The following is a 26,222-nucleotide window of genomic DNA, read 5'->3' on the forward strand; positions in this document are numbered from 1 at the left end:
CAGAAGTGCAGAGAAATGTGGCACCTTCAACTACAGATAGGATTTCTTTTGGTTTGCATTTGTTCCATTTCTATGTACTTTTAAAAATTGAACCTTTCTTCCCCTCAAAGATGCAACTTGACCTGCTTTCATATAAACTAATGTATATAGCCAGGTCCTATAGAAAGCTGTAGATACGCAACCATGAGTATTAGTTGGGCATGAGGACATACCTCCATGTTATACTTTTCCACTGTCCTTCTCAAAGGATCCACAACCTGCCAGCAAATCAGGATGCAAAGATCAATCAGTAGCATCCCTCCAACTATCACCAGTAGCTTCTGGTCTTTAATGATCTGGAGAGACAAAAAAAAAAAAAAAAAAAAAAAAAAAGGAGAAAAAAAAAAAGGAAATTCCCATGAGCCATAGATAGATCCCTGTACAGCTTTACTCCTATATAGGGAGAAAAACACAAGTTGCTAACAAAAAAGTATTTTAACAATGAATGCAGAAAAGTTTCAGAAATATCAAAAGATGAAAGCAAGAAGACACAATTATTTTAGTTTGTTTCATGGCTGTTAGAAATATCAAAAGTACATTCAGACTTCTAAAGAGAAACTAAAGTTTTCTTAAATATCAATATTGAAGTCCAGGGTTAATATTAACTCTTAGAAAAAAAAAAAAGTATATTTTAGAGATCTACTATTATGTTTATTTATGCAAATGTGGAAAAATATTTGTAACATCTCTCAGAACACCAGGAGTTGAGCAAGAACTTAGTCTTCACAAAGATTTATAGTGTTCACTTTTTCATAGCCTTCTTCGATCTGGAAAACATGTTTGCAAGATATTTAAAGTTAAGTTGGTTTTGGAGGTGAGGGTTTTCCTGTATGTATATAACTCTTTCCTCTTTTATCTAGGGAATGGAAAAGGATGATGTATTTTTTCTATACTACAATAGTGAGAGGCTTTTATGCAGATACTACTTAAAACATGTTTTTAATTTTGCATGAATTTTAGATTCAATAAGAAAAAAAATGCTAATAAGAACAAGCCAAACTATATGTTGCAGTCTTGTATAGCTGTATGCAATCCCTATGTTATTTCTACTCTTCCACAAATAGCAACAGAGATAAAATACACTATAAGTGCATTATTTCATTTGCAAAGTTGTAAGCATGTTCAAAATACCAGGCTTAAATGAACTTTATGTCAGTCTTCTTGTGCTTATGTTTCTGTTTTTTAAATGAACGTGTACTTCCGTTCCTAATGAACACTCATCCAATATTCAAAAGATATTACCAAATTGTTTTAACATGAACAAATCCACATACTTTTCCGTACTTTTCTTAGAAAGAGTTGGTTTAATCTGAATGAAATATTCAAAAATATTAAGTCTGAGAGGCTTAAAAAAATGTGATTATTTCAGTTCAATTTGATAAACTTGTTAAGATTTTGAAAATGCTTTACAAAGCCAGAAGTGTCAGCTAATCTTAATATAGGCAAGGCTGCTATTCCTGCCTAGCATAAAACTGTATTTGCATTGAACTCCTATCAAGCTTAAGGAAAGAATAAAAATAAATATAATTTGAAATAATGTAAGAGGAACTTTAAAAGTTTGTTTTTCATATTATATAGTGAGATGCATTCTTGATTTTGAAAGAAGTTTCTGCAGTACTGTACACCACTCTATTGAACTGCTAGTTTATTTTGTAAAACATTTGGAGTAAATCAAGTGTAAAAATAATGCAAAAAAAAAAAAAAGCAATCAGAATGATTTAAAGGACTTGAGGCATTATTTTCATTTTGTGAGACCAGGTATTTAAATCCATGTAGCCAACATCATCAGAAAGGACCAGAAAACAATACTTTTCAATATGTTTGCACAGGTAATGAAGCAGCATGTCCATCATGCTGCCCTCATCAGAGAGGGAGGGTGAAGGAAAAAGATTCAGCTTTCATTGTGTTTTTTCTCACTGCTGAACAGTTTGGTAAAGAGAACTTTGCAAGGAAAAGGTGTCTTGGTGGAGAGGTGGCTAGGAGGTTGTTGCAATGTATTTTCTCATTAAACTAAAAGGAAAGCAGGTATTAAAACAAGATTCTCTGTATCTGGTCTTCTTTGGGAAACCACAATTATGCCTAACCTTTAAGTTGTTTACAAAGTTACAATCAAAGCTGAAAAAAGGCTGATAATCACTGAGATTACCCTCTGCAAAAAATTCCCATTCATTGTTCATCTTTTATCCGATGCCTCTAAACAGGACTTAGGTGAAATATACCTAAGTGCTGCTCCTGGTAAGAGCAGAGACATAAGTTAGAAAACCACGGGAAGTCATTTCCTAATAGAATTTGGATTTAGATGAGATTTGGACACTTCTGTCCATATCTGTGATCCTGAAAACAGCTTTCTAATAAAGTTAGAAGTGTTTTTTACCAGACAAGCTGTCCAGTAGAAAGTACTATAGAAGACCTATGAGCAGGAGAAGCCAGTCCTCCCTCAGCCACTACTCCATCAGGGTCCCTTTGGGAGTGTGCTCTCTGTCCCCAGTCCCTTCCCAGTCATCTCTGGAACCTTCGGTGCTTTTGTTGGGACACAATACTTTGCTGGATTCAAAGGAGTGCTGGAGATGGTCCTTCCTATGTTCTTGCCCAGAAATCAGGGTAAGTGTTAACTCTCAGGCTATGATTTGCAAAGGAACCCATATTATAGACAGAGAGAGAGGCAGCCCATTGTCCTCCACTGGATAGATTTTAAGAGACAACCACTTTGAAAGCAAGAATGTGCCATTCACAGGAGGAGTCATTCATTGCATCTAAAGCCTTTCCCTCCACCTGCCCTAAGATCCAGTGGACTGTACAATTCCAGAATTACCCCTCACAGTCTCACTGTTTGCTAACTCACCAAGCCAAGTGCATCGAATCTTACGTACTCTTGTGAACAACATGAAAGGATTATAAAATCATAATCTCTTTTCAAATTGCACTCAGAGGGTCATATTATACCAACTAGAAGTTAACTAACGTAGCAGCTACCCTTGATTCATACTGAATCCATGCATAATTCACCCATTTTACAGTATTTTATATTTTTCCTAGGATCTTGGTCTCATTGAGGATCTGTTCAGAAAATATACATGCAACTATATTTATGTGTATATGCGTGTATGGAAGATTTTCACATTTATCAGAAACATTATTCTTTAAGAATTAACATTTTAATTAAGGTATTTCTTACTTTCAGGTAATGCTATTTTTCCATTATAATGAATAGATAGACTCTAAAGAACTTTCATTACCTGTTTCTGAAACATCTGAAAAAAATCACATGGGAATTCTTGTTCTACAAACTTTCCAATGTACCAGATTTTAAAATTGCTTTTCCTCACTCTTAAATGGCTAGCTAATTAATTTTATTGGCATATATTGGTAGGTCTTTCTTTGTAATTGATGGTATCTATTTTATTGAAGTTGGCTGTTTAACCATTAGGTGTCTGGCCTTGTCTTCCAAAGGAGAATCCAGCCCACCTACCTCAGGTACAATTTCAGATCAGAGAAATGAGTGCTCTGAAATGTGTCCCTTCCTTTCTACTCATCCCTTGCCATAAGTGTGTGAAGACCATTAACTTCAGCTAAAGATATACATTTGAGAAACTTAAGCTATTTGGAAAGAATTCCCTCTGCTCTACTGACCCAGAGAAGTCCCTTGTAAAACAAACAAAGAAACAAAACCAAACCAAACCAAAACAAAAAAACATAAGCAACATAAGCAAAACCCAAATCAGTAAGGACACCTTATATTTCCAATTAAAATAGTAAACGTTTCTATTAGGAGAACTAGAACAGGTAAAATAAGAGGTATCTAACCCACTGCCTTCCCAATTTATACTGACTATATTGATATTGAAACTAGTGTTGCATCAGATGCAGATTTACCAAGACCTAACAATGTTAATCAAAGTAGTACATCAATATCAGAAGCAAAAGAGTGAAAGGAGACTATTAAAATCAGCAATACTGATAAACCACTGATAAGCATGGTCAAAAGGAATTGCTATATCTGACATTATCACTTCCTATTCAGGATCATATTGCTAAGCGCCCTTTCTTGATCATGCTCATCTTTTATTTGCATCTGACCTCACACTACTGCAGATCTGATAATTCTTAGCCTTCATTTTTTCTCTCTTTTTCTTTTCTTTTCTTTTTTTTTTTTTCTTCCAGATAATATTTCCTTGTTAGAGAAAATAGAAGCAGTAATACAGCAAACAAAAGAGCTTTTTCTTGGACATCTCTTGGAGCATTTTTTTTCCCGCATTTCATTGTGAATGGCCATTTTCTATACAGAAGGGGAAAGGTACATAACAGCAGCTGTCCAAAGCACCAGGTGTTATTCATCCTTTACTTGTGCCAGACAGCAAACTGCCAGGATGAAGGCAAGGAAAAGAAAGTCTATAAGACAACCTGAGCAAGTGATCTGTAATGAGTGCTGTAAAACACTGCACTGCCAATGCTGCATTCAGGGTAAACGGGCTGAAAGCAGGCCTCCTGAAGCCACCTCACACACACAGTCTGATCCAGCTTTGTACTTTGCAAAACTGTTGCGGTAATGCAGCTCTTGAGCAGAACTCTTCACCAAAACACTACATTTTCAGAATCAGACATTGAGCTTCAATTATTTTTTAAATTGGAGGCCAAATCAATGGGTGTTGAGAGCACTGAATTCTAACAGTGTTACCTTTACTGGGAGAAAAGGGGTAACCCAATTTGTCTCTCACGTTATGTTAGGATTGCCCAATATATATATATATATATATATATATTGTCTTTTCATGCTTAACATCTACGTCAGTGAAATTATTTTAGACTGCAGGAAGGAAAAAAAAATCTTAATATCTTTGTATGTGAACACTGTTGGGGAGAAAACATAAATGCTAACCTATGTTGGAGCTTCTTTTTCCCCCAGCTATTTAAAGAGCTTTACTTCTGCAGATGATTAGCAATTTTATCCTCACATACATTTACTCTGCCATTGCCACTGGCATATCACTAGCAGCAATTCCAAATGGTCTGCTGATCCCCCCACTTGACCTGCAGGAAGCCCAGCTTTCCTTAGCTCTAGCCATTACTCACACCCACTAGTGCTCCTTAAGTTCAGTACATTCACTCCTTGCGAAACACCAGATGTACTGAAGGAGTCTTGACTCAGATCTTGTGAATCCAACAGAATTTCTATTGACTGACAAAAGAAAGTCATGAGCAACTGAGGTTCCTTACCATCAGATATATCATCCTTCTTTCAGAGGAACATTCTGATTTTTTTCCCCCTTTTCACCCTCCTCCTAGCATACAGAAATTCAGTCTTGGGAAAAATGCATAGTAGCTAAAAAAATCCATTTTTAGGAGAGCTCCTGACTCCTTGCTGAAGCCAAGCTCTCATACAGCAGCATCCGTGAATAATATTTTCTACCATCTGTGATTGGATAGGTGAATCTGTCTCATCCTGGCAGATCTGCCCACTGTTGTAAATGCCATTGCTACCAGTCTGGACTATACATCTGGATATAAAGCTATCTGTCTTCAAAATAAATTCACTCAGAACAGAAACTGGTAGGCCATTTTCTCTTCAGCAATATTACTATATGAGCAAATGAAACTCTTCTTCTTTTCTGAAAACTGCTGGCTTAGTGACCATGAAGGCAAGTTCAAGATCAAAGTCCTTATCTGCCCTGGACTCAGTGGTCTGATCACAGAAGATGTGAAATCTGTCTAAGGCTCTGGGATGAAGTTTCTGCTCATGAAACTCAGGGATTTTCTCGAAATATCACAGGATGTACTACCTGCCACGGCAACTTTAAATGCCGATTTTTTTTTTTCCACAGAACCTATGTTGTTTTTGTTGTTGCTGTGTTGTTGTTTGTTTTCTAAAGCACATCCATTGTGCTTTGCAGGACCCTATCCTCAACCAGTGTATGGAATCAACAGGTAATTTGGCAAACAACGACAAGAAATAATTAGACTTGCTTTTTGTGGTTAAGGCTAAGGCAAACTTTATTTTGTTATTTCTTAACTCATTAGAAACTGACTTCATATGTAAATGTAGTCTTTTCATTTATGACATGGACATTAAAGCCAAAATATGTTCAAAACCAAGAACAAAGATATGTGAAGAAGACTTCTCCAGAATGCAACGTAAGGTTTGTAACCTCTGAGTTTCACAAATAGCTTTCCAACGTGGATTCAATACTTCATTTCCTCCTGGGTGTTTTGTTGTTGTTGTTGTTTGTTTGTTTGTTTTTATTAGAGTTACTTTGTTACCAGGAACTTCACCTCCTTTTTATCAGAATAAAGTATCTTTGAATTTAAAGGAAGATCTATGAGCTCTTTATTATTTATTTATTTGTTGAATTCATAGAAACATAGTTTCTATGGGAATATTTTTGTATCTATTTACAGGCTATAACATAAATATTTTTTTTCTTTTTCCTTAAAGAAATTGATTTTTGCCTGCTTAGAAGGTATTTCTGCTTTCTTTCATGCTTTTTATTCACCCTTTCTAGTTTAGCTGATAGATCTGTCCCTTGTCTTCTGGAACTTAGTTGGATGAACACTTAATGCAATTCAGTAACTTTTTTTTAGCTGTCCCCTCCCTAAACTCCTGGGAAGGAATATGGAGGGAAAACATGTTTAAAAGATCCCTCTGTGAAGCTTGCTAGACTTTATTCAATGAAATGAATAGCAATTAATGAAGTTCTTGCAAATCTGAAACCCAATGTTCCTCTCCCTGGTACATTCAGACTGAGCAGAAATCATGCCAGTAAGATCCCTACCTCTGAACTGGAGAGAGAAAAAATAACAGAGTTTGTGGGAAAAAAAAATAAAGCCTACAAGGCTGGAAAAAAATGGACCTTTGCCTTTAGGATATTCTGTCACATAAATTACCCTTTAATTTCTCCCAGTATGATTAACAGACACCTTAGGGTGGCTCCCTTCATTCAGTGGGTCAGCACAGATGGAATGGTGCCACAAAAATTATGATGGAGAGTCAATGGTAGGTGAGCTTTGTTATATACGGGCAAAGGGCCATCTATCTTTCAGTTATTACAGCCATTAATATTTTAAAGAACTAGTCTGTAATACATTCTTAATTTCTATTGTGTAATGGAATGAGGAAAAGAGGACTATTGAAAACACATCATGCACTTGTTCCTAATAACTCCACAACACTTTTTCAACAGCTATTAACATATTTCCTATTATAGGTTCTATGATTAGTATTGGGAACACTTTTCACATTGCAATTATAGTTTTAATGAGTGAATGCTAACATTTTAAAGAACATACTTTATACCAGCAAGCTTTTTTGACCAACAAGTCACTGGTAATAAAAGTGGAGCTTAAGAAATTTTACTCTCTTAGAGGTACCTCAATTAATTTAATGAAAATTTTGCATATCTACTTTTAAAAAATACATATATATATATTTGTTTTCTGTGATGATATATTTTGACCCCTTCAGTTTGAGAACTTTGAGTTTTACTGCTTTCCAGGGTAATGGAGTGCCTGGTACTACTGATAGTAATGGACAATTGGATACGACCAAAAAGCTTGCTATTCAGAATTTAGTACCTGCAGCCACCATCCTGTTAAAGCACACATTTCTAGAACATTTCTTCTTTCCTGTGTTGTGCTCAGAATAATTTCAAAGCATCTTTGAGCAGTTTCACCTTCTCAGTCAATGCACTGCAAATATATTACGTTTTGACCCCACGCATTGCTGCCAAGTGAAAGTATCCAGTTAGATGATGCCTTATTGCTTTTCTATCATACAAAAGATAACAGGAACAAGCATGGGGAGCAGAAGATACAAATTTTATGGAAGGTAGAGAAGGAGAGGGATTCAATGCCAACTTTAAAAAGTTGAATCTTTGAACCTCAATTATTGCCACAATGCACTGGAGAATCCAAGAGATGATTATTATACTAACATTGCTAATTTAATCATAGAGGGCACACAGTGATATAATATAGCTACTTTCATAAAACTCTCTTTGAAAGATAAAAATGAAAAACACTGTAGTATTAAAAAAAAAAAGTGCTAAAGAAATCCAATTTGACACTATTAGAATCAAACCACTCTTGCTATATAATCTTTCAGAGAAGAGCCTTAGAAATGGACATTATCATTGTGGTTACTTCTGTATGCTGCCATAAGTAGGGCTAGACAGGCGGCTTTCTTGAGAAAGCTCCACATCCTGTCCATATAGCAGATTAAATTTACCTTTGAGAGAAATGCATCTGCTGAGCTGAAGATTGCATGGGCCCTTAGTATGGAGGAATTTCTACCAGGGATGTGAATCCTCATTAGTGCTAAAAGGGATTCCAATCTTTAGGAAAAAAGTACACAAAGGATTTGAATGGTCTAGAAGAAATGTTCTGATTTTGTTTGAGATAACATTAAAATATCTAGACTTTAATATTTTCCTTAATGAACAATTCTGTGGGAAAGCATACTACATCGTTACCAAATAGCTGGGGACATCAATGCACTTGATTACATTTACAATCCAATTTCAAGCTATTCAGGAATAAATTACCTCAGACTGTATAGCGACATGTTCTTTACTTCTCTGTCATCCATTAGTCTCATAATACATAGAAATTATAGTTGTAGCACCATTTATGAGCACTTATGTTTCATACAGAGTTTTCATTGTTTTCATTGCTACTGAGGTTTAGCCTTATCAAATTGTACCATGCAGAAATTTACATACATAAATTATTTCAAAAGCAGATTTTTCTTCTAGATGTATAGTTCATTAGCTCAACTTTTTATTTTTTTTTCTGTGACAGGAGCTTGAGATTTAGCTCCCCAGTCCAGATTTATATGAATGTAAATTTTAGAAATGTGATTCCTATTGTTCCCTGGCTGACATTTCGGCTGATCAGTTCCTACAAAAATAAGGATGTTTATTTTACATCTAAATATGGGTTCTAGGATTTGGAATCTTTGGACTTAAAATTTATTGTTATTGCTATGGGGGGAGTAATAAAATAATTTAGTTTCCACTTGTATCGCTTTATAAAGCACTATATCTGTATATGAATAACTCAGGAAGCTATACTTAAATAATTTACATGGCACTGTAAGTATCATGGATAATTTGGTCCAGTGGCAAGTATTTACAATGGAAAAACAAACAAACAAAAAACCACAAACATAAGCAGATTTCAAACTGCTGTCTCCTTTCTTACTCTCAAAGAATGACCGATAACATTGAACTTTTCTTTAGGTACCCATATGCTGTTTCATTTTCAGCAGATGGCCTGTAATAGATTGTTGTACTGTTGGTATGGTTACACAAAGCAACTTACTGAATCCTGACACATTTCCTTTTCAGACTTATGATCTCTCATATATACCTACTGAAATACATCTATCTATCCTAAGGGAAACCCAACACATAGCTTTTTGTTATACACACAAAAAGCTCTAGCTAGATTAAAAAAAAAAAAAAAGCTTTAGGAAAGTATAAATATTTAAAGTCTGAAAATTGACCTGGAGGAATATTTTATAGTAGTAGTTACAAAAAGAACTGATTAGGTAATATGGTCTACACTCACACTAGTAAGAAAGAGTCACGTTTACAAATGCATTAAATAAGATGTAGCCTGTGAGGTTCTTACCTAAACAATATAATCTGGAAAGTCTGCTTTTTCTATTTTTAAGTGACCAAGATAATGAGTGTTGTTAAAAACCTTTAGGGGCCTTTGTGAGAAAGACTATAGGTTGCAATAAATTATAAATTCCACAGATGGCTTGAAAAAACTATAGAAAAGTTTATAACTAGAGATTACACTTATCCTATAAACTTTTTTTTTTTCCAAAGGTTTTCAAGTGAGAGATGGGGATAGTAATAAACGGAGACAAGTTGTGAGGAGAAGGTAGCAGCAAATCCTCTTGTAAGCATGTGGTTTCCAGCTGCTCTCTTCTCTCTGTTTTCTCCCGCAGGGATGCTATGTGCAGCTGCAGCTCCTGACAGTTTCAGTGTAGCTGGTACCATGGGGTGACAGCACACAGCCAGCTGCTGCCCACTCTGGCTGGAGGAGATGCTCAGAACAACCCATGTGGTCTGTTCTTCACAGAGGACGTGGATGGTCTCTTGCCCCTTCTATTCTACCATGCTTCTTCATTTATGGACAATTAAGGATATGAATTGGGGAAGAGGGGTGGCTAAATTTGGGTTAAAAACAGAGTGGGAAGGCAATGACCTAAAAAATTTGAGAAACACCGCTCTGCTCAACTCAAATAATGAATTTACCTCTGAAAAACAAGGAATCCTACAAGTGCTATCTTCCTCTGAAAACTTCCTCTGAAATGCTAAAGCATAACAAATCATTCTGGTAAAAACAGAAATTAATCTTTTTCACCAAGTTAGCACATAACTGTTGTATACGTGAGACCAGCTTTCTCAGAACTCCTTTTCATTATGTATTTTTTTCTATTCTAAGTGAAAAAGACTTCAGCAGAAAGCTCTCTCTTTCATTATACATGTGCATGCCCAGAGCAGGCTCACTGTGTACGCTCAGTAACACTGGCATCCTGCAGAAAACTAAGGCTGCACTTATGTCCTATAATGCACATGGGAGAACAAATGTACACTGTAGAGATCTCAGTATTAGCAAGCTGTAGGTTTTCAATGATTGACTTTTTAGCCACAGTATCAGCCTTTTGACATTTTCATGAGTCCATTCTTTTTAAAGAAATTGAAGAGAAAGAGAATTCAATTATATGTAGAACTGCATGCATCAGCAAAATGAACTTTTAGAACTTTGCACACCTCATCAGCTTGAGCAAAAAGAGTAACTAGCAGCTATCACAAGCTATACAACAGCATAGCAGGAAGACAAGGCACATATTTTGCCTGTAGGTTTTATGGATACATAATAATAGATAAAAAGAAGGGTGAAACTCTAAAACGTTGTTCAGTCTTTATGCTCTGAGAAGAAGCCTACAATTCTGTGCAACCATTGGAGTTAGTCCTATTTTTTTTTTTCCTTCTTATTCCTTTCTAAATCCTATGATCCTTTTCCCTTCTGGTCTTCAAAATGCACCTAATCTTCAGATCTGCCATCCTGCCTCTAAATTTCAATGTTAATTTGTTTCCAAACCAGGTCTGGTCCCTTCGCTAGAGTTTGCTGCCTGATTCCCAAACTCAAGCTCCATGGTCCACCATACTCAGCTTTCTTGACCACCTCTTAGAGTGTCACCCACCCACACCACATTCAACTCTTTGCTATCTCTCAATCGTTCTTTAACTCTTGGGGAATTCTTATCCAAATTCAGTATCCTTCATTTGCCCATCAACTCCTTTTCCCAGCCAATAATCCCAAGCTTTTCTTTATTCTTTTTATCTGGACAAGATCTGGTTCTTTCTGAAGCCCTTAGTAGAAAACCTAATTTCTCATTCTCAGCCCCTTCCCTGCGCCATATCTCGCAGCCCTGCAGTTCTCCTGCACTGCCAGGCTCACTTCTCCAAGCTGCCATCAACAGAATAGTCTGTACAAGCTCCTATCCATCTTTGCAATGCATGAACACCACAACCCTCTTCAGAGGTCTTTTAAGGACCTAGTAGGTTGAATGTAAGATTTTAAGTTTGCCACAGCCTAGCTGCAGACTGACAGGCATAGGTAAGTCAAGCCGGACCTGTAAGCTATTTTTCTCTCCTGCAGTTGTTTGTAGCTTTCTAACACTGAGAGAGTGCCCATATCTTGTTCTCCATGCTTGTTATTCTTTTAACCCTTTCTCATCTGCGAGAAATGTAAAAAGAGAGTAAATATAAGAATAGAGAAAAACTTACAAGATATCATCAAAGAGCAGGATTATGTTGGCTAAATTGTAGCAGCAGAAGTCTTAGAAAAGATGCTGTTATACATCTCCTCGTGCAATTATATTCTGCATTTACCTTGTAACAACATTGTCAATATAAAGACATATGTCACCAGAATTCTACAGGGGTATTAACAACTGAGCACATTTACAGTATTTTGAGTGGAAATTAAACAGAAAATATCCCTCCCTTGATGTCACATTTAAAGGATTGAGTACAAATAGACAAAGCTACAATGTACTGTTATAGGGAAGACAAGCTTACCATAGCAACATCAACAGAGAAGTATTGTGCTTTCAAATACAAAATGCACCAAGCAACATTGTGGCCCAGATCATAATGCTTTATTGTATTCACCTACAAATGGAAAATACTTGTCTTTGTAGGCAAAGAAGATATAAAACTTATGGAGCCTTTAAAAAACACTGGCTTGAATTTGTTACTGTTCTGATATTTTCCAGAAGTGAATGGTCTTTATTTGGCATGCTGGAGCTGTGCCATGCAGACACTATGCAGGACTGCTTTAAAGAGCCCTGAGACCTGCCATTCTAGGGACTGTGCAGCTCCCATCAAAAAAGATAACTTCAGAACTTTCTAAATTTCACCAGAAGGGCTGGCTTCTTCAGATGGCTCAGATGGCTTCACCAGAACACCACGAGCACTCCCACCACTGATAATCTCCACACTCTCAGCCACAGCCAGTCCTCCTCTGCTGGTGAGCATAAGAGCAATCCCCACCTCCCAATGAGCAGTAGATATTCTGCTGTCAAAACCAACAAAAAACGGATTTACAGAAAACAGAATTGTATCTCCTTTATGAATGTTACAGTTATTTTTAATTCATTCTACTTTCCATTATCTCTACTAAGCTGTTTAAAAATAAAACTAATTTATTTTCCCCTACTGCTTTTCTTATTTTCATTTAACAAAAAATTTGATTCCCTTGCACCCCTCTGTTTCAGATCAAATTAATAAAAGCTAAAATTAATACATTTTTAATTTGCTTCCTTTGAGCCCTAGCAAGATCATAGATGGTAACAGTACATTGGGAATCTTGAAAAATTTGTCAGTTAGCAGCCTGATAGAAGAAGGAGTGTATTCTGAATTTTATTTTATTTTTTTGATAACATACAAGTAGATTTATAAACGGGTGAAAATAAAAGAAATTCTGAGAGATAAATACAGAGAAGTTAATAAATATCTTCACCTAATTCAAGACATCGTAAATCATTTAGTTTCGCTCTCCACTGCACTAAAATGGTGCAATAGTATTAAAACGGTGTAACAGTGGAATTATTTAACATTTATTATTTAACAGGTCCAACCTTTCCTTGAATGCCCACAGGGATGCTGATGCCACCACTTCCCTGGGCAACCTGTTCCAATGCCTGACTACTCTTTCTGAGAAGAAATGTCTCCTATATTCTTCTTTGCCTTACTTAATACCCAGTTCCATGAAATGAATGAATATTTTCAAGTGTAACAATGAGATACTTCCCCACTATTAAAAAAAGAAAAAAAAATCAGTTTGCAAATTTTCCTGATGAAAATATACAGGACAACAGGCAAAAGTGGTATACCTAAGTGTAGGATTTTACTAACATACTTGTAGGTGGAAACTGAACTGACCACAAATGAATAGGAGCCACAGTGTTTAAATAATTTTGGAACTTTGTACTCCTTGTATTGAAATGCCAGTCTGCTCTGACATGGCACAGCTAATTCAAAAAGCATTAATGTGGTGTTTGTTTTTTCCCCACACAGAACTACCATTGTGTTTTTTTTTTTTTTGTCAGTTTAGATACTGTTTGTGAAAATTTATATTGTCTATGCTTCAATAGATACAAAATGCTTTGTCTGTAAACTACGTCTACTGAAAATAGAAATGTCCCTGCTGTAATATATAAGAAAAGAATGCCATGGGTTTGAATCAGCTCTTAAATACACTTTTATCTATCCTGGGAAATCAAAACCAGAAAATGTATCATTAGTAAGCATTTATTGGGGATAGCTAATTTGTTTTGATTTTTCTTTCAAGAAAGCTGTTTTGTAAGATTCATGCCTGTGTTCTAGAACAATATATAAAAAATTGCAAACCAAGATTATTCTGTGGAACAGCCATTCTTCATAATTTACAGAACCAAGTGCATTATTTACTTAATCTCAGTATATTTAATAACACATTCTAACACCCTTGTTTTATTTGAGTTTTTTTACTTTGAGTTTGACCAACTCATTGCTCAGCACCCTGACTGGAAATTTATCATTCTTACACTGTCTAGCGTCGTTTTGACTGATCATGAACCCTTTTTAACTTACAGCTGTGAAAAAAATATTTGCAGTTTGCAATTGCTGATGGGCTTGTTGAGGAACAGGCACTATATAGAATTTGAGGATGATGTTTAATTAACAGACAATGAGTATTAATATTGAGTAGCAACGTGAAGCTCTAAAATGAAAAGTTTTCTTAAAAAAAAATAAAGCAAATACTTAGTGACAGTCAATTGAAGTAACTGTTCATTCCTTTTTGGAAGAGCATGTATTGTAGAAGTGATAAAATTCTCAAGATAATAAAGGTTATTAAGTAAATGCTTTGATGTTACATTGGCAGTATTTTGTGTAACCACTGATTTACAAGGATTTGTACCGATATAGCTAAAGGCATCTTTACAATATAATATATTGTAAATATATATACAATATATATTTCAATTTACAATATAAATTTTCATTTTTCAAGAATGGCCTGGGTGAAAAGTCTTTAATACAGGAAGTCTAAGATTGTTAATATATGTATATATATATAGGACCGTGGTAGCTTAAACTGGTATATTATAGTGGGCTCTTTGCACAGGTGCACAAAGGGCAATCTCCGCTTTCATCCATCCAGGGTATCCTCATTTTGGTACAGACATTACTTATAATTTTAATTAATTTTAAGATATTAGTTATTTATCCTTCTTTATTTTATACATTGATGTATATTTAGTATTTAATTAACAAATATTTAAATAGACCTGATCTAAGATAACAGTAGGGGGAAGGACCTGGTGGTTGTATGTTAATGTGCCATGGCACTTACTTCCTTAATAACCTGAGGCATAATAAATCGTCTCAGAAACCGAGATAACTCTCTCTCTATTTACCTCAGGCCAAAATCTTTTTAGGTCAAAAGGTGTATCCCATAGAGACAGTGACCCAACATGTATCAGCTATAGAAACATTATCATAGGCAATAACAACATACAGTTCTTCCGTCACCACACATTGAGCAGAGAAATCTGAATAACTTTTGGAATATTATTTTACTTAGTTTTGGTATAAATGCCTCTTTACTACTTATTAGAGAAAATATATTCAGCTGCATATAGGAACTGTGTTTGGCACTATTTTTTACTCTACAGTAATATTTATGTTATTCTCTCTCTCTCTTTTTTTTTTTTTACACATTAATGTGATTTCTATTCATCAGTTTTCACATTTCTAGAAGAAACTATGTGATCAAAAGTGCTTCACATGCAAAAAGAAGCTCCATGGGAAAAATATAAAATGAACACTATAGAACCGTTGTACTATAGGTAAGCCTGGCTTAGCTGTTCACAGAAAATACTATGTATCAAAAATGCCTTAGATAACTTCTGTGTTTTATTTTTTATCAATTTGAGAGAAAGCTTATGCAATTTCAGTCAAAATTAGAAATAGAGACCTACATAAGCCTCACTTTCTCTTGCCTCCTCCTACCAACCCATGAGAAACTTGTGTGTAATACCTATATCCTAAAGAGACGTATACAAAAAGCTTTTCGTAACTGCTATGAATGTAGCAGAAACAGAATTCTGGATGTTGAAACCACATAGTAAATAAGAATGAGGACAGAATGCAATTCAAAAGGTTAGAACTGCCTCCACTGTCCACCTCTTTATATGGAATGAAAGGCTGTGGCTTGATTCCAACTCTCAGACTAAAAAAGACCAAGAAAGCCCCAATACCAAACTATTCAGGATATTTGGATGTGACACATGAACAGAGTCAGCACAAGTATTGCAATCCTGGAAACACAGCAAAACTGTTAGAAAATGGTATTAACAGATCAATGAAAAAAGAGTTTACTTCCCCTCACCTTTTTCTTCATTTTTACATTTTTGAAAATTGCGTGAACTCTCCACGTTTTTGCAAACATTGCTCCAAAGGCAGTTGTATATCCCACTGTAAGAATCCATGTTCGGACCTAAAAAAATACATATATAAAAAAAGACAAAGCCATTTTATTTTCAGTAGGTAATGTGGATATCATCGTTTGAGCCAATTTCTTCTTGACAGTTGAAAAATACTCAAAGAACTTAATAAAAATGTTGACATTTCAAAATTGTCTCATTTATTGCTTTCTCTCTTTTCTTCTTCCTCCATCCCCTTTCCAAGTGTAACAAATCTAGATGCTGAATTCACAATCTCTTCCATATATAACAACACAACTCAGTTACAATATCGTCCTTTTTTTTTTTTTCCCACTTTTATTGTGTTCTGTGCAGGCAGAGGAAGGAACCAGTGGAGGAAAACAAGAGACAGAGACTATAAAAACTACCCGGGGAGCTAATATTAGCAGCAACATTTTGAACAGAATGGAACAGAGAAGTAAAGATGTCATTCAGACTAAATAAGAGGAAATTGTACTATGTGTGGTATGTAACACTGAAAGCAGATCCCTAGCATACGGGAAAGATATGAAAAACTGACCTTAAAGTTATTCTGTCGGTAAAAGAGGAAAGACAAAGCAACAAAGCCTAGGTGGGCAAGCCTCAGGGGCAGGACCTGAATCAAAGACAATATATGCAATATGGGTCTAAGAAAAAGGAGATGTTGAGCTCACATAGAATGATAAATTGACGGGACCCTAAGGTCATTACAGGTTTGAGATAGACCTATCTAGTTATTTTCCTTACAGTGAGTTTCCCAAGGAAATCCAGAAGATCAAAAAAAAAAAAAAAAAACTATCAAAAAAACCCACTAACTTTCAGAGTTGTAGCAAGCTCTGCAAAGCCTACTCTAGTTCCTTGGAAGTTTCTATTTTCATTGCCCTGGAGGTCTGGCTGTTTAAAAGTTTTTCTGCCCTGAACAGACCTCTTTTCCTTCCCAAAGAAGGACCAGAGACTACACAGTGTAGCAGGTGGAAGATCACGCAAGAGGCACAGCAACAAGCTGAAAACGTACAACTGAATCTGGGTGCCTGAAAAATTACCGGAAGAATAATCTCCTCCTTCCTCTGGAGACTGCACCTGGGACAGCTGTCATGATGGAGCACTGCACAAATGTGAATCAAGGAGTAAGAGTAAAATGTACTGTACAATGCAAATGGAAAAACTGTGGGAGAGACAATGGCTAAAGAGAGGGAATGCAAACCTAAAAAAGGGGAAAGCAAGCCTTGTTTTGGCCATGTTAACCATGCATCCTTGGCCATCTGAGCTGGTTTTTTTGATTTAAAAAATCTGATTTGTTGAAAAAAGGACAGTCATAAATATATATATATATGACTGATATATATATATATTTATATATATATAAATATTTGGGTGAATTAGAGGCAAATTTTTAATTGGAAACCAACTTAATTTTACATCTGAGTTCTGAAGAATTTGAGATTTTCAATTTGCAACTTCAGGACCTGCTTGTTGATGACAAACTATGTGCTGCAGGAAGATCCAGAACTTGGGATCTAAGATAAATATTAAGAATAATGTAAATGTTTAACTTCTAAGTACATATCATCTATTTTTGCCTTTCCAGAGATCATCAGCATTTCCATTCTTGTATTAAAAACTGTTTCTTTTGTCCCCCAAATTTTCTGTGGAATAGAAATTCTGATTTCTAGTAAGCATTGGTGATTGGATATCAAGACAGAAAAGATAGAAAAGACATGGACCCACTCAAAAATTTTGATAGAGCAATAAGAGTCATAAAATAACTACAGTTCCTTAAAATAAATAAATAAATACATTCAATTAATTACATATGGTCAGCAATAGTGAATTAGGGAGAGGAAAGTACACGTAAAACAAGTGTCTTGGATTTTGGCAAAGAGGTATATATGTGTGTGGACACCCAAAACTGAGAAGGCATATACCACCAAGCTGATTACACAAAAGAGCACGTCAACCATTGGTGGGATTAAACAGTCATGAAGGAATTACCAACGAAGTTTGGAAACAAAGGAGGAGTCATACACATTTATAACAGTGGGAAGAAAGAGGATAGTACCAAAGCAGCAGTCCTGAGAGACCCAGGGCCAGAAGATGCCTGCATCCAGCAGAAGTGAATGTGTGGAGTGCGCTGCACAGGGACAGACATCTCTGATATGCAGATGTGAATTCAAGGCGTGCTTCCTCACTGCCATGTGCACTAGCAGGTTGTAGATATGCACACAAAGATAGAGAGCTCACATCTCCTACAGGATGCATCTGCATGTGGGAAACTGCATTCCCAGAAGAAAGGGTGCGCTGCTAAACCATATGTCCTGTGCGCTGTCTGCATGTTACTCAGAGGGTATGCGTCCTGGTTGTGGCTGGGGTAGTGACAATTTTCTTCATAGTAGCTGGTAAAGTGCCATGTTTATTAGAAAATGTTGGGATACTTGTAGAAGACTGTTTAGGCATTTGTATGTATATATTAAAATTTTATAGGCAACTGATGTTGTGGTTTATCTGTTACATTGCTGATATTGACTCTGACCATACAGTGATTGCTGGTTAATCATGCCATTACTAAAATCAGTAAACGAACACCAATCAAACCCAAGCCACATGAGTTTTCCCACCTAATGACATTCTTCACTGCAGTACTGTAAAAGAATTTCAAAACAAACAAACAAAAAAATGGGAACAGATATTTAGGTTGGCAACATATTATTTTTAATTTAAATATTTTTTCAAGTCTTTGCTCATTATCCGTCATCATACATTATGCTAATAACTTCAGCAAAGCCACAATCAGACCAACTTTGAGTGATTTAAAAAACACATTTCTTATCAACATGTTCTTATTAGCCAGTTATGTCTTTTTTTAACTTCACATCAACTGAGCTGTGATAACCATACTTAGCATTCAATCTTTTTGCTGCTATTAATAAGTATTCAGCTCTTTTGTGTACAGTTTAGTGATATATTTGGCAAACAGATACATGGTATTTTCATGTCTCTAATAAGATCTGTTTTGTTCTCCCCGAAAGAGTAATTGCCTCTTGGGAATAGTAATAAATTCAATTATGCTCATAATATGTTTCTAACTGGATATTCAGAAAAAAAAAAGCGTTAAAGTGTTATTTTTATCATGTTCAGTTCAAAAGTTTTATGTATTCCTGATCTGGATTATGCAAATTAGGATAATATAACTATTGGTTACATTAGAAATGTTCTGACTTAAAGATATCAGGAAATTTTATCAAAGTGAGATCACTGTTGCTAAGAATGAGACAATAAGTTTCAGATGAAAATAGATTTTTAATTTTGAAGAAAATGACCTTGAATTTGTCTGCTATAATTCATTTATACAGACAGAAAAATGAAAAATTTGGAAAATATCAAAAGCCACTGAAATATATATATTGGCCCTAATGTTTTTCTGAATTTAAAATAAACTAGTACACTATGCACATAAGAATCACATTATATATATATATGTATAATACATTTCAGAATATATATATATATTATATTATGTATGTCTCTCTCTATATATATATATTCTGAAATGTAATACTTCCAATTGCCACTCACCTGAAAGGACACAATAAAACTGACACCAATAATTGGATAATACCACTTGAGCCTACACTGAATGCCATCACTGTGATGTTATAGAATTGATCAGTAACTCTGTCATGCTGGAACTTCTTAATTACGTATTTGAACAGAAGAGAGAGAAAGATCACGCTCTCCCCAGCAACTCATAAATAAGCAGGAATTGTAATTTGTGCTTTTTATACATTGCTTAATAGGAGCTCTTATAAGCACATTCCTAGTGATAGCTGGAAAAGCTAAAAATCTTTTACTTGGTGGACAACCCATCTGAACACCACCAAACACTGACAGTGTCTCCACAAGGAAACAGACCATTCTTGTTCATTTTCCAGTCTGTGGCTAAGAAAAAACCAACATGATGTTTGCTTAAAGCAACAAAAAATCCATCTCTGTCAAATATTAATGTTTAAACAAAATTTGTAAGGTTTAATTAAAGTCACTGCATTTATGAACAAGCGGTCTGTGTTTTGTAAAAGCGTGAGCTATAGCAATTCTTTTCAATTTTCCTTTGCAACAAAAAGTTTCCATCCAAGCTTTCCCATAAGAGGTGTTAAAAGACCTTTTATTTATTTTTTTTAAGTGTAAGTATTCTTCCACAATGTAATAAGCCTTGATAGCTTAACACCCTAATATAAAGTTACTTCCATGTAAATTGTATTTCCTCTCAACCTTGAGCTTTCACTGGGTAGCCTATGTTTTGAATGCTACAATTCGATATCTTCACAGAAATCAATGTATCCATGTAAAAACTCCACAAACTTATTTGATGTCGTAACTTGTTACCTTGGAAAATGGATTGAATTGATGAAATGTATAAAGTGTCACTATTAAAGAAGTTCTATTATTTTCCCATATTTGACCACCACTGCACATGTATTCAGAAAATCTCACAGTTGTGAACTGAAGAATGCCCATGAAGCTGTTGAGCTTATTAAAGCAATAACAAGAATTTCAAATGCAGCTTATTAAGAAAGTGATGTATTTTATTCCTCTATTAAGTTGAAAGTAAAAAAAATAAATATTGAAACTGAATGAAATATAGCAACCCATTGAACTGCCTATACCATATCTTTCTTTTTGTGCTGCAGCTTCAGATTTGCTATATTAATCCAGTTTGCCAATATCATGCAACCAAGAAGATAGGAGCAGAGAAACAGAATGAATAATTTAAATAAACATCAGGAAGAAGAATTTCAATATGTGTTGCATAAAAAGCTAAAAACACCACCACTTCAGAGATACTTGATTTAAAAAAAAAAAAAAAAGTATTTGAATAGCGAACCAGCTTGGTTCTTTAAACAATTTCTTCAGTTAGCAAAATGTTTAGCTTTTGTTCCCGCAGAGGAATCACTCAGCTTTAAGATTCTTGAAAGCATCATTTATACTACCTGAAGACCATTATTTTAATGGTTTCATTTAAATAGAAACATTCATGCATTTCTTTCATAGGACTAGACACTCCCAATACCTTCTAATTTAGTTTATGAAATTCAGTCTGATTCATTTGGGCAATATCAGTAATTAGCAGTTTTACACATGCATAGGGTTGGAAGTTGCAGCACCAACTGGGTCAGGCTTTAGCTGAACATTAGTGCTGAGCTGCTTGGTGGCATCTTGGTACTAGATTTAGGCACTTAAAAGTGACAAACAGGAGAATAAACCATACTGTGGGTTTAGCCCTGAAGAGCACAATTATCTTTAAGTAGGCAATTCTGTTGATTTTTGTGGACTATTCATGGGCTTAAAATTAAGCACCTTCTATTATTCTTTGCAGACTGGGGACATAAAGGATAATTATGATGAACAGAAGTGTGCCATCTCAACACGTTTTCCCTGAGGGCTTGATCCTGCTTCTATTAGCAATGGCAAAATTCCCAGTGTGAGCATAGGCAGGCCCAAAGAATGAGTTCATCCATTTGAACTATACTTTTCTCATTTATCTCAAACATTTTATGACACATGTTTAGGTCTTTTAACTCACGCTTTAGAATTTGTGTGGCACCAGCACAATTCTTACTAAAAGTATGTGGCAATAACATTACAGAATTGAATCCTGCTGTTTTCACATAAATTAAGTACAGTGGCTCTTTACATGCTGTGAAATCTCCTGTAGTGATTTCTTAATATATTTCAGACCATTTTTGAGAGTCAATCCAAGGGTAGTGTAAAAGATATTATAATTGCCCACAATTCTATAAGGGGGCTTTAAAATCTAGCTATTGTCCTACTCAAAGAGAGGTAAAATGTTTTAAAAATGCTACCTAAATAAATTGCTGGCAAAGTTGTGGTGTATTTGCTTCAGCATATGAACGATTCTGTTTCAGGGATCTATTCAGCTTTGTAAATTTTCCCTCTATATTTTTTTCCCCAAAAAAATGTCATTTACTAAAATAGAAGCTGATCAGGCTCATGTTAAACTCAGTAACAGAATTGCCTTTGAATGTAATAGGAGTGAGATCAGTCTCGGACTGAACGATGGTTAAGACAATTATGGAATTGATTATACAGAAAAGGGAGATTAAAATTAACAGCTAGACAATCAAGAAGGAAATAAACTAATGAACACACACAAAATGAAAAAGGCCAGACTAAAAATACAAACAAAGGCTATGGTTTTCAAAGACAAAGAAATAGATTAGGGGTCCAAATTGCTTTGCCGTTCAGTATGAGCTGAGCTGAGTGTCTGTTTTTGTTTTTTTTTTTTTAATTCCTAGCCAAGAATAAACGATTTGAATAAAAGAATTAGTCAAGTATACAGTCCAAAGGGAGGGGTGCGAGGAAATGGGGGGAACCCAAAACCTATGGCAATGTCTGAAAAGTATAAAGGAAGGCAATGGGGAATACATCATCAACTACTTAACAAACAGCAAAGCTAGATGTCAGTTAGTAGCCCAGGGTCAAGTGCAAGTGGCTCTTGCCCATAGTACACCAAGACAGCCATAAATTTGGGGGGCCCTGCCCAACATTTTTAATTTTTGTCAGTTGCCTCCAAAAATTGGTAAACAGAGAAACCTCAAAGTGCTGAGGGAAGACAAAGCAGAAATAAAGAGACAAAAGGTTGATACATCCGCTTCTTCTCCCTGCTTTATCCTTAAAGACCAGCCCCTGCTTCCAGAGCTGCTGTCAGGCAACTCTATGACTTTCAGAGTTTTACAGAATTTCTCAGCATACCCTTCATGCTGCAGTCTACCCTCTTCCCTAGGAAACCATTCTACAACCCCTCACACCTGACTTCCTCCATGCTCCTTGCTGTAATCTCTGAGTCTGTGTTTGATGAGCATGTTTTAGGATGTCTCTCCACTTTCATACCACCTTATAATCCTGACCTTGCACAGACACAGGATTTCCCAAGAAAAAGTGGAACCAATATGGACCACGGAGTTCCACCTCACCTAGCTACTTTCTCAGTGGAACATAGATATGACTATGGAAAATCAGTGAAAAAGCATAAAAGCTTGCCTTTCACTTTGCTACATGATACAGAGTCAGATTTCAAATATTCATCACCCATAATTAAGAACAAAATTAGTAGACAAACCCTAAGTGCTTCTGAAGATCTGGATACATTTAAAGGTAAATAGTCAAATTTTAAGTACATCTTTGAGAAGATAAGGTTTCTAACATCTACTGTTATCATGAATGCACCTGTTCTCAGGTTGTCTGAATGAGAACAACACAAAGTCCAGACAGTCTCACTCTGCAGTGGGTAGCTGTATTTTACCAGCAGATATCTCCATTTCTTCCTTCTCTCTCTCTGTCTCTCCACCTCACCCCACCTCATTGCTTGGCTCTCTTTCTATGCAGAGTCTGTTTTCAAATGCCTGCATCACAGCTGAGAGCACCTGACTGAAATCTGAAAGCCTGAGAACAACCTGCGACAGATGAAAGCACCGTTGAACACCACATGCATACAAAAACCTTAATGCACTCTGTTTACTTTGCTTTTTGTTAAGGCAAAACACTGACAAGACCCAGTGAGATCACCAGGAATCACAGGATATCTGCCTGGTTTTGGCAATTCATATAAATTATGCTAATTAATGAGTACAAAACAAAGCATGCTTAATTTTAGTGACAGTGTAATCTGCAACATTTCCGTCCTTTTACCTTTGATGGAACACCTTTGCAGAACTCCAGAGTGCAAACGAGACTGAAAGACAATCAGTGTCTCCAGAACAGATATCTCCTGGAACGGTATGAATTCTATCGTGACCTGTTCCAAATAGATCACTTGCTCCTTCCCTATCAGTCCAGTCACCCATGGAGTATATACTCTCTTGGACAAAGTGCTGATACACATTGGGACCACCAGGATTGAGAATAAGCTGAAATGTTCAGTTTACTACTACCTAGTACACAACACCTTTCCAGGTAGAGACTATCGGCATTTACAGCTACCTGAGGTGCTCAAAAAAAAAAACTTTCATTCAGCCACATCCTAATCAGTTTTATAATAAATAAATAAATAAAATAAATAACATCTGTTTTAATCTGTTTTAGCTATCTAGTTGAGGGAGACACATAACAAAGGAGACTATGGTTCTCCTGAGGCTCACAGACTCGCAGCACAGCTGAGGCTGGTAGGGCCCCTTGGAGGCCACCTGGTCCCAGCCCTGCTCCAGCAGGGACACCCAGAGCAGGCTGCCTAGGGCCACGTCCAGGCGGCTTTTGGAGATCTCCAGGGAGGAGACCCCACAGCTTCTCTGGGCAGCCTGTGCCCATGCTCCGTCACCCGCACGGCACAGAAGTGCTGCCTGGTGTTTACACGGAACCTCTTGTGCTCCATTTTGTGACCATCGCCTCTTATTAGCCTTTCATCCCACAGCGGATCCAACTTGCAGAGACATCACTAGTCTTAAATGTAAAGTGTGAAATCCTCAGTAGAATATATTACAGAAGTCTAAACATTATGATCATATTTAATATTCTCTCTATTTTAAGTATGCCTGTTTAGTATGTCAGCTTAAAATCTATTCATAAGGTATGTCACTGGCATTGCTAATTTCGAGTCTCTCTCTTCCATATAATGAATGCTTTCAATTATTTTTCCACTTGCTTGCATTTTTCCAGTTGGCATCACATCTTGTTTCACACCTTTACTTCTAACTTCTCTTTTTCTATGGTACCATGGTAATTCTGAGATTGAAAACAAAGATAGATCAGATCATCCTCATTCTCTCTCCCTCCCGCATACCTGAAGCAGTTTCTAGTTTTGAATATATATACATGTAATGAACTACTGTATTACTTTTTCTGTACAACCAACGTAGTTGCAATTGACAGTTGTAAGACATCTAACTGTCCCATACTGCACTGACCACTTTCTGAGAATTCACTGCTTCAGATAGTTTTAATTTCATGCAGCTGGAGTTTTACAATATGACACCTACTCTCTAATTCAGATATGGAATGAAATAATACTATGTTTGGTATTAGGAATCCCTACCATAAGTAATAAATTACTATTTAAATATATTTGATTTTTTTCCGTAGAAAATGGGCATACCAAGATAAAAATGAGTTATTTTGAAACCAATTACCTACTCTAGCACACAGTCAACAATACAGAAGTTCAAAAACATAATATCCCTGTTTATCAAATTATTTGCCCATATGTTTAAAGTACTTTGCTGACTCTCAAATACATTTAACGGTTGGTTCTGTATTTCAACAGATTGATTTATATACCACATCCTCCTACAGTCAGTGCCTTGCAGAGTTGAGAATGGTGGTACAATTTAACAAAGAAATTCTTTCAAATTTTTTATCGTGGTTCAGTGTCCTTGGAATATTACAGAATAAAACATATGCCATAGGTAGATGCACATTGTAGAAAAGTCAGAAAAGACCAGAGATTCTAAGCACTTCACCCTTCAAACAATGCTATAAACACTGTGCCATGGAGAAAGTGCACACAATAGATTTGGGATGTAATACTTAAAATTTGGAAACCATTTTTCCTGAATTTAGTTGGTAGATTCAGGTGTATTTAAGGACCTTCCACGAGTCTTAGCAGAAAGTTATCAGAAAATTACACTAAGACAGAATAATCACAGTAACCACATATATCTTGTATCTAGTTTTAAAAAACTTGCTATTATGTGTACACTGCTACTCTCATGAGGTCTAATCATTTTTTAAATATGGAAGACAAAGAGGGTGATTACTTGGCTTAGAGAGGGGATAGCACTAATAACAGCCTTTCAGTTTTGCATGTGCTTATAAAAGCTGAATTAAAATTTTAACTTCCCTACCAAAAAAACAAAACAAAACAAAAAACAAAACAAAACAAAAAAAAACACCACAAAACAAAACAAAAAAACCCTCTGCCTCCATCATTGATGTGGTTCTTCTCTGTGCCTAAAATGTAGTTATTCCAGCTGTACCCACATATTTTTGGTTCAATGGCTTTTTATGATCACCCTCTATTGTAGCTTGTTCTTTTAAAGAGTAACAATCTCTCATAAAATGGGAATTTTAAACTAATTTCTAATATGTTTAGAATGTATAATCCAAATCATGCATTACCAGGGAAACGAATGATAAGAGAGATTTGTGCCAGCCT

General features: G+C 35.8%; 1 protein-coding gene across 6 annotated transcripts in view; it reads right to left on the bottom strand.

The window, feature by feature from the left end:
- Positions 1 to 26,222, bottom strand: part of GABBR2 (gamma-aminobutyric acid type B receptor subunit 2) — a 475,356-nt gene that overhangs the window by 136,160 nt on the left and 312,974 nt on the right. For all 6 annotated transcript variants that reach the window (XM_083824026.1, XM_083824027.1, XM_083824029.1 and 3 more), the window contains 2 exons: positions 15,988 to 16,095; positions 213 to 335 (listed from right to left, as the gene is read on the bottom strand). In XM_083824026.1, coding sequence (XP_083680152.1) covers positions 213 to 335; positions 15,988 to 16,095 — 231 coding nt within the window. The remainder of the gene's footprint in view (positions 1 to 212; positions 336 to 15,987; positions 16,096 to 26,222) is intronic.

The sequence above is a fragment of the Anser anser genome, assembly GCF_964211835.1.
Source record: "Anser anser genome assembly, chromosome: 2".
Lineage (NCBI taxonomy): Eukaryota > Metazoa > Chordata > Aves > Anseriformes > Anatidae > Anser > Anser anser.